The sequence below is a fragment of the Acanthaster planci genome, linkage group LG20 (assembly GCF_054643075.1).
Source record: "Acanthaster planci isolate LZ-2023a linkage group LG20, COTS_SCS, whole genome shotgun sequence".
Classification (NCBI taxonomy): Eukaryota; Metazoa; Echinodermata; class Asteroidea; order Valvatida; family Acanthasteridae; genus Acanthaster; species Acanthaster planci.
This window is the reverse complement of record NC_141796.1, coordinates 11324406-11334319: the sequence shown is the minus strand read 5'-3', so window position 1 is coordinate 11334319 and position 9914 is coordinate 11324406. Positions and strand designations below refer to the sequence as shown.

The 9914-nt window shown below is 40.5% G+C and overlaps 1 protein-coding gene across 3 annotated transcripts; it reads right to left on the bottom strand.

Annotated features, from left to right (window-relative positions):
- Window positions 1–1087: 1087 nt before the first annotated feature.
- LOC110987728 (DNA repair protein Ku70-like) lies at window positions 1088–9846 on the bottom strand. 3 transcript variants are annotated; one of them, XM_022250735.2, is made up of 15 exons: window positions 9740–9846; window positions 8348–8553; window positions 7657–7779; window positions 7419–7473; window positions 7088–7178; window positions 6625–6811; window positions 6185–6348; window positions 5785–5881; window positions 4959–5073; window positions 4247–4464; window positions 3564–3675; window positions 3157–3318; window positions 2804–2907; window positions 2476–2550; window positions 1088–1961 (listed from the first exon to the last, which is right to left on the bottom strand). In XM_022250735.2, exons 2-15 carry the CDS (start codon window positions 8540–8542, stop codon window positions 1848–1850), a joined length of 1812 nt encoding a protein of 603 aa, XP_022106427.2. In that variant the 5' UTR covers window positions 8543–8553; window positions 9740–9846; the 3' UTR covers window positions 1088–1847. The 3 variants fall into 3 exon arrangements, with proteins under 3 accessions (XP_022106427.2, XP_022106425.2, XP_022106423.2); XM_022250733.2 differs by having other exon boundaries at window positions 9637–9772; XM_022250731.2 differs by having other exon boundaries at window positions 9558–9770.
- Window positions 9847–9914: the final 68 nt, after the last annotated feature.

The following is a 9914-nucleotide window of genomic DNA, read 5'->3' as shown; positions in this document are numbered from 1 at the left end:
GCCGTACCCCGTCTGTTACGCTACTGAAGTACATTTGTTGAGGGTACCCCAGCAATTATCGAACACCGATAGGAAGAGCACTGCAGTGATGTATTTTATCAGTGAACCGATAACATACTACACCCTGCTTTTGAGGTGAGCTTTTAGGTGTCCATTACTTTGAATTGTTTATTGTCCAATAGTGATTATACAAGGCCCTTGTTGAGGAAAGTGGTATAATAGCAACAGTCTTGTTAAGAAAGTATTGGACAAGTTGACGTATTCATTAACCCTAACACTCCTCAGTCCTCCAACAGGTGAAGGATTGAGGAGGGTTAGGGTTAAAGTCGTTACGTTCACTAAGAGAAGAGCCTCCAATTTATCCCAAGGTCTTTTGAATAATGTGGCTTCAAGCTTTAATACGGGCGATTCACGGCAAGGAACACAAAAAGGTTGGTTTTCACATTCCACATAGACTTAGTCTCAGTGCAGGTTGGAATTGAAAATGCAAAACAACCGAGTCTTAAATTTGCGGCTAAATGAAAACTTTGAGTAGTTCTTCAAAGTATTACTGGCATAAATTCAAATACTACGGGTGATCATGCCTTCTGTCAAAAATGTCACATCACGACAGCAAATTGGTTTCAACTTCGATGCATTGTCGGGTAGAATATCGAGGGACTACCTTGGTTCATGGTAAACATGTCAGGTAAACGGAATTTGGAAGCGAGTACCAACACGAACAAAGAGCAACTGCGAGCTAAAGAAAATCATATTTTTCATCTTAAAGAGTTTAATAAAAGTATCAAAGTTTTGCAGCATACATTCCAGATCACTTATTTCACATTTCCCTGTTCGTACAAAACATATACAACCAAGAATTACCCTTAATAATAAAAACAGAACAAGCAATCAGAGCGTAGCCAGCAGTCAACGGGTAGCGGGGTAGTACAGCTCCAATACATTTTCTGTCTTTGGCATATTCAACACGTGCCTTAGGGTCTGGAGCGACGATCTTTTTTTCCGGGGGGTGTCCCTGTCCACTTTGGCTCCGCCACTTGCAATCGTACTAAACAAAACAAAACAAGCTGATATGCACACATGGAGATTTCCAATATAAAACTACCTTTATTGACAACAAAAATGGAACGAAATGCCTAGTAACAGATGAATATCTCTTCATTGGAAACCAATCAATAAGACCAGCCACTTTACACGTCACTAATCACAGTAATGACGTCATTTATAACTCACCCCAAGGATGCCAACATGATAGATTATTCAGAATTTAAATGCCAGAAGGATAAACTCTTAAGGCTTCGTGAATGAACGATGAAGACACAGAGAACATGAAAACCTTTTAAATTGCTATTGAATTCTTAAACTGGTGCTTTGCAAAAAGTTTCCATTCTGTACAGTTGGGGCACAGAGCTCTTCCCCGTAGGTGTCCTGGGCGTAGTTTGGTTTAACTTCAAATAAAATTTCGAGGATTTGATGACATGAATTAATTCTCTCTGAAACTAGAAATCTCTAAGTGAGCCTAACGCAAATCCGCTATTATTCTTCCATACTTTTGACAATGCGTGTACAGGAATGCAGTTTTGCCAACACAAAACGTGAACTAGCTCCTTCTCACCAGAACTTACTAAAGTGGTTGCCACAGAATCTATTAACTTCTACGTTTGCTTTTCTGTACAACTTTTATGATCTAAGATCACCATCTCCTATTTTTTCAACTGCATTAGACAGTTTTCAAAGGAAGTTGTATTTAAAAAGAGGTTTATTCTCCCATTCGTTGCCCTCATCCATAACAAGAGATGAAAACTGGCAGAAAATTTGTGTCCCTTTCTGAGGTCAAAGGTTAGAGTTCAGACACCGAAGTGACTCGATATGGTCTCGATGAGATCATTTTTCTTTCCGGCTGTGGAAAGTCCATTCTTGGAACAGAACTCTTTCAAGACGGCGACAGTTAACTTGCCAAGCTGAGGGGAAAATTGGAGTGAGAATTTGTAGGAATATTTCATCTAAAGGCAGCCTGGATATAAGATTATAATCAAATATTTTTCCCTGTAGCTATCGATGTCTGGCTTTAAATAGACAGGTGACACAGCATATTCCATGGGCGTAATGAACAGGTTACCACAGGAAACAGGTTGCCTGTAGTGGAAACTTGTCCAGTGTGGCTCACTGTCCATGAGTGCTATCTACTACTGATAACCCCTGACGGCCACCTGTCTAACAGTGCCATAGTCCAAGTCCATCACAAGTCCTCTCACAAAACCAGTCATGACTAACAGGTTGAACAGCGATAATGAAATGCATTGGTTACAGCTCATTTGAAAAGTTGTGACTTGTCCTCAGACCATATGACTTGTGATAGACTGACATGGGCTTGAAGGGACATCTGATGGACAGAACTCCAGCACTGCTGTCCAGTCACACCTGCTTATATTCCACTCACCTGTTCCCTAATAATTCACATACATTCACACTCACCTTTCCCTGCTGGGCATACTGATTCATGTCAACGTCCATCGTTGGTTTAGCTTTACCAGAATCACCTCCAACCGTCTACAAGATGAAGCAATAATACATTTGTCTAAGTTTTAGTCTTTCTGTGGATGCTACATAAATGAACAAATCGAGACAATCTTCTCTCTCAATAACATCAAAGGAAATCAAGTCAATCAATCCTCCCCTGGAGCGAACAGAAGTAATAACCGATAACATGACTTTAATCTCCACCACTGAGCTACACAGCAATTTTTTTTCGGGGGTCTATCACAGTCTAGTACCTTGAAGTAAAGCACACTGGCTGACCTACCTTACGTTTCTTGGCACCAGGCTGGTACCCATCTGGGAATACTAACTCCTTGAATTCTTCAATTTTCTCCCCAGTTCGCTTTCTCATCATTTCAACGTCAGGGGCTGAAGTGCACACACAAAAAAAGATTCACTCTACTCAAAAAAAGAACAAACTTGACAACTGTAATGATGTAAAGAGGCAAAAGAGTCCTGCTAGGTTTGCAGACCAATTCTCACTGATTATTTTGGTAAAACTTTAAGGTGACCAACTAACAAAGAAAGATGAAGAATCTCCTTAAGGTTGTGGATTTTAAAATCTTTCATTTATACAAAGAGAAATAAATTGATAAACGACCCCTGATAACCTCTGACCTGTGTGATCTACAATGTCGTCTGGCTTATCTCGATCTAGGGCTAAGGCCTCCAAGTTGCGGTAGTGTGTCTGGAGAACTGGATTCTCAAAATTCTCACTCTTGAATTTGAACTGCAGTTTCTTGATGACTTCCTTCGCTTTGTCAATCTGATCAACATTAGCTATACAAAAAAAACAAGAACAAAAAATGTGCCTGAGATGGTGACTGAAACGTTTCCTGGGCCACATGACCAGGGCTAATAATTGTGAAGCCCTTAACCCTTTAGTCCCAAACCCTCCAATTTCAAAACAATTTTACATACACCCTTGGGGGTTAGGGTTAAGCACCAGTCCTGGTGGATACATGTCCGTTTTTATAAATACCCATTAATATTAAGTGATAGATAGAGCCTTCCTGCTTCAATACCTCGTGGATGCTCTGGAAGGGTTAACCTCCTGATGTCTTCAGAGTTGGGCAAATAGATGAGATGAAATCCTGGTGGAGTAACCTGAACATTGCGTTCATCCAACTCCTCCTCCTACAAAGGAAAAGGAAAATTCTGTGTTGGAGTTGAGACCTCTTCAGACCTTCACAAGACCCCATAAGACCATCAAAACATGATCACAAAACCCTACAACACATCCAGTTTGAATTTGAGTCACAAGCTATTGAAATATGAACTCCAAGAAAAGTGCTACTTTGTCACTTGTCACCCTGTTACTTGTGACTGACCTTGTGACTGGCCTTGTGACTGGTCTTATGTCTGGCCTTGTGACTGGTCTTGTGTCTGCTCGTGAGAATGGCTTTGTGAAAGGTCTTGTTATAGTTTCAACTACAACACTGGGAAAGTTACATCAATAACAGGAAAACTATCCCTGCAGTTGTTGATAATCAATGATTGGACAAATACAGGTGTTTCAAATCAAGTGCATCTGGATATTAGTCCATGCTCAAATTCTTAATTGGAACAGTGGCTTTGTGAAGAAACACTGCAGGAAACTAGTCATATGTGGAGAAGGAAATAAGGTTTAACCCTACCACTCCTCAGTCCTCCAACAGGTGAAGGATTGAGGAAGGTGAGGGTTAATGAGGGTGTAGGAATGTGTTACCTGGGCAACAAGCGCAACAAAAAATGGTGTGGAGTTTTTTCGTGGGATGAAGCGGCAGATGGCGACCACGTCCCTTTCTTGGCATTTTGTGAGAAGGGCAGAGAAGAGGGGTGTGCTTCCCTTGACGACGCTCTCATCGGGGAAAAGAAACTGGGCCGGCCGAATGTGGAGGTATCTCTTAAGGGATGAGCGAGGCTTAAAACCCATCAGCACAAGACCTGACAGATAGGACCACACAAACGCAAATCAAAAATTTGTCACTTGTCACTGTCTATGCTCTTCAAAACTATAACAACATAATTATTTGTAATTATATTCACCAGTCTGCAATAATTCTAATTATTGAATGAATAATTTCCATACTTCAAGAAATACAATGACAAATGCATTAATCAGTATTTTACTAGAATTTTACAATACAGGAACATTCGTTTCTACTAAATTTTTTTACTACAAGTTAGTGTTAATATAAGGCTAAAAATACTACAAATGCAACATCTCAAATACTACAGAGCTAAGATGTTTTAGGAATATCTTAAGTTTTCATTACGTAGAAAATAGCAAGAAAACAAATGTACAACATATATTACTATCCTTATTAATATTCAATAATACTTATCAACGATACTAGCCAACAATTTTTAGAATGCATGTATCTCAAGTATAAAAATGTGAAAAAAAGGACAAATTATTGAACAAATTCATGGCAAACCTGATTGACCAAAGTTCTTCATGTCAGTGATTTCTTCCTTCTCAAAGACGATGTTCCTGCCTCCATACACCTGATACTTCTTGATGTCAGTTGGCATGAGCAACTCTCCTGTATCCTTGATGAGATGAGAGAAACAGGCTGCGCTTCAATTGCCTCAGCCGCGACAATGTCTTGTGCTTGTTTGATGGGACAGGGCATTTCCTCTCATGTGTAAATCTGAATTATGCAAATGGTCTGCAACAGGGCCTTTCTGAATACAATGCAACGACTTGTTTGGTCAGCGTTGTATGCATGTGGGACTGGAAATCCACTTTTGATGAATTATGTTTTAGAAGTCGAAGTGCAATTTAATCTCGGTGAGAGGGGAAGATCGTTCTTTATTGAGTCTGGAATATTATTAACTCACTAAAAGTCACCGATTATTGGCGTATTGTTCAAAATATCCTTTACAGTATTGGTGAAGTTCAATAACATTTGGATGATGATTGTTTTAGGGGTAAGAGGTGAAATCCACTTGTTAACCATATGTTGAAAGCCTCAGGCATGCATCAGGTCAGGTCTTTCTAAACATAAACATGGTTACCAGCAATACTGGTACCCAGCTAAGGCACAGTAACAGTCTCTCCAAGATCTCAACAACAATTTGTCAGTTTATAAACAGACTTCTCTTCACTTTTTATTCCAGTGTTTTTACAGCAACTTCCAAGCTAAATGGAAGGTGAATTGCACCATAAATTGACAAATCTTTAAACAGGGGCATTATTTGCAATTTCCTAACTACAAATTGACAAGAAAATTGCTTGCACTTGGAGAAAGACGGGCATACCTCACAAAACATGCGTGACTTGCTCTTGAGTTGCTCGTTGGTCTTCTTGTACAGCTTCACTGGATAAGGTTTATTCTGCTGACGCACAAGATTGAAGCTATATTGGAATAAGACACCAATAACAGTATTGAGAGTCAAATTTACCCTTTTACCTCAGCAGGAATTAAGTTGCGTCCAATATTTCCATTCATGCACGTCTTGTGGATATCTAACAGTAGTTTAACCCTAACCCTCCTCAATCCTTCACCTGTTGGAGGACTGAGGAGTGTTAGGGTTAAAGGTATGGCAGACTGGAAAATTCCGACAATTTTGTTAACAGAACAAGAATGGATTGGAAACAGACTGTGAAAGGACCAGGGGAAAAAAGATTCCGAACAAACAGACACGGAGACTGACTCACACTCCTACTCCAAGATCAAGCCCCTCTCCAAGGCTAAAGGTCAATCTGCCCAGTGAGCGTTTCTTGTGGTCCTTCGCTCGGACTCGGTTGAGTAACTCTTCAAACTTCTCTGCTGCATCTGGCAGGGTGCCAAGATCTTCATCGTCTGGTGAAAACACAATGTCCTAGAAATAAAGCAAACAGCAAGCTGGATTTCAAAAATCTTTGTTTTTAATGAATTCAAGTAAAACTACCCAGTGGCTTTAGGCCATCAAAATGTCCACTCCTGCAAAGTTTTACATCAAAAGCTTTCATTTCTCACTGTCTTTTTAACATGAATGGAACTGTGGAACTCATCAGCACTAGGGTGCTTGCTCATTGTTCATCAGACTTCAACTTCATATCTCCAAAATATCATCTCTTGTCTTCTTTTTTGGAAGGTGGTTGACAGATAATCATACCTGATAAAACTTTGAGTAATCGAATTCTTTGCCGGGTTGTGCAAGATGCATCAGCTCAATGTCGATGCCAATCTCATGGAGATCCTTAGCTTTGGTCTTGGCTTGGCGCTGGGCTGCTAGGTCATTAGCATGAGGGTCATCGTTGTTGGTAAACAGAAGAACCCTCTTGTGACCAATTTTCTGGGTGCTAAGGGAGATATAATGGACTTGAAATAATTCTGAGTCCCAACAAGAGATGGTTATCAATATCAATGAAAAGATTGTTTGTCTAATCCTCATCTTTTGATGTTTTCAGCTCCGCATATAAAAAATTTCCACATTAAGTAAGCTATTTCACATCGACCAAAATCAGTTCTTAAGGCTTGGCATGTAACATGAGAATGGAGTTCAGCCTTGTACCTTGTCTCTATTGCAAAACTGCCCTTGCATTAATGAGAGGCTGGATATACCTGAGATATGTTACCTTTGAGAAAACATATTGGAGCAGGTCCACAGAGCATCGTTGAGTGAGAAACTTGTGTTGTGGCCGTAATCCGTCTTGAAGTCATTATCATCTGAGAACAATGAAAGGAAGAATCAAAGTCTTGACTTTCCTTCAGTCAGATTCCTGAAGCCTTCTTGTCTGTAACCTTTCTGCATTTGCCAACATTTACTGCAGCAAACAAGATATATTTTCATGATAAAACTAGGACCCTTTTTTGCAACGGTTGCAATGGGGGTAGGTTTTCGTTTATGCAGATCTATCAAATCTTCTCAAAAGCTTCAAAAAGGAGATTTGGAAAATTTCATTTTACCTTCCAGCAAGCTTTCCAGTTCCAAAATACGTGATGCACTTGGATTGTCAAGGTCCTATACAAATATTCAAAATTGGAACGACAAGAAATATGTCGCGAACTCAGAACTTGACAATGGAAACTGATTACTTTCAATATAAAAAAATCATCATGCCTTCTCAAGAGTAGCAGATGACACCCAATTTGACATGGCTAATAATATCCATCTCACAAATACAGTTATTGACATGACACTTACCTGCAAAACGTAGATATGATCAAAATTACCACTGTTTTTCTTCTTCTCTGTTCCAAAGAAAATGACTCCCAAAAGGTCTTTGTCACTGCTGATGATTTTATTGGTCAGCACGCTGCGTGCACACTGTAACAAAATTAAAGCAATCAAATGTTTCAGAGCAGGAAGTTACAAATTAGGTTTAACAATTCAAGATGTCAAGATAAAACATTTCTTTTCTGTCAAGACAGAAAGTATCTAACAGCAATACATTTTATGTTGGGGGGGTGGATTTTATTGACAAAAAGCTTTATTTCATATTCCAATCTTGTCTAGACTAGAGTTGTATATAGAAAGAGTAATGCTAAACTCAAACTTTGGAACCAAAATGGCTGTTTATTGCATGTGCAGCAAGACATGCAGCTTCTGTGTGCTTATTGTCCAGTGACACACAATCCACCATTTTGGTTCCAACCATTGAGACACTTATGTCGCAACCCTCTCTCTAAACAGCCCCACCCAGAGCGCACGTGCCTCTCTCTAGTTCCTCACTGGATGTTGCAGCAACGCACATCATATGTGTGTACACACATGCCAGACTTACATATCTTTATGCACTAAGGACAAAAATCCCAGTAGTGATTGGTCAAAAGACCACGGGGTGGGGTTTCATGAATCTGTCTATTGATCCGTGCACATCTGCAAATGTACGCACCTTGATGCAGAGTTGAAAATGGCTATCTTCATCTGGACTTGCTTTCTGGAACATAGACTCACCACAGTCCACCAGGAAGATCAGACTGTCCTTGGTGGCAAAGGAAGTCTGGTACCCAGACTCCGCCTCCTCATCCTCATCACCACTGCCGTCTGCATAGCCGAACGATGTTCCCCAACCACCCCAATTGCTCATGCTGCTGATTGCTAACAAAACAGACATACATGGATTGTTGGGGGCGATAAGTCGATCTACATGCATGTCACTCCTAAATCTAGGGGCCTGTTTGTTTCACGCAGAAACGGATCATGATCAGTGATCCATTAGTGAAACCAGAACACATCTAATGGATAGCACCCGTACCAGCTCAGGGATCGATGATTTCGATCCAGATCCGTGTGAACGTGGCTAAACAAACAGGGCCTAGATCTTTCCACAAATCTTTCAATCTAACTGCATGATTTTCTGATAATCCACCATCAGCTTAATTCACAGTTGTGGAGGATTGCTTGGAAAGAAGTCCAAACAGACGCCATTATTTGGCTATTTTCCCCCTACAGTTACCTATGGCATCTGAAGTAATAACACGATGGAAAAAAGTCAAATTTAGTATGTTTAAGCTTTAGCATGTTCAGCTCAATAGCAGGGAAAATATTGGGATAGGCCTATTATTGCAGAAAATGCTTTCAGACAAGTCTCACAGTCACAGGGTTTGTGCAAAAGGGAGTCTAGAAGTAGCAGTGTACGTCTGTAAATGAAACTCTGATTATTTTGACAAAGGGAAGTAGGCTAGGCCTAACGTTAAGCTTAGACCCTACCCCAAAACTGTCCGCTCCGGACACTGGACCCTACAGTTTTGAGGGTACCTGGGCCCTAGGCTAAGTAGGGTGATGGATGCTCATAGGCCTAGGTGAGGCTGCAACTTAGCATGACAAGATTGAACACTGTCATGATTGTCGAACATGCATGTCATGTACGTCGAATGAACATGATCAGATGATGATCGAAGTCACAACAGGATTTTGTGATTGTGTTGATTAACTGATGGTGTAAACATGGTAAACAAGTAAAACATTACAGCCGTCAAATGAATAAGCACCAACACTAGCATGATCACTGACACGCAGAAAAAATTTACGCCTAGGCCTGGCGCATGGCGGCCGGCTTCAATTTATCAAATTCATCACGAAATAGTTTCAGTGCAGCCTACCGTAAATAACGTAGGCCCTGGTCTGTTCCTAAACAGATGGATAATCACGAACAGACTCTAACATGTAAGAATTCTCTACCTCTAGCCTCCTCTGAGTTGTGTGTCTAATGAAATAAATTAAAATCTGCGTGAAACTAGACTAAAAAAGGGAGACCACTCCCCTCCTAGACGCAAACACTCACATGTCTCGGCTTGTTCGTATGACCTCTGACCCTAGGTGTGTGTGGCGCGCGCGCGATACAAACGGTACATCTCACTGATCTCTGTACTATGTATGTTTACAGTACCAATAGCCAATCAATACGCCAGTCGTAAAAATTCATGAATATTCATTCTAAACTTTTGCCCACAGCATGC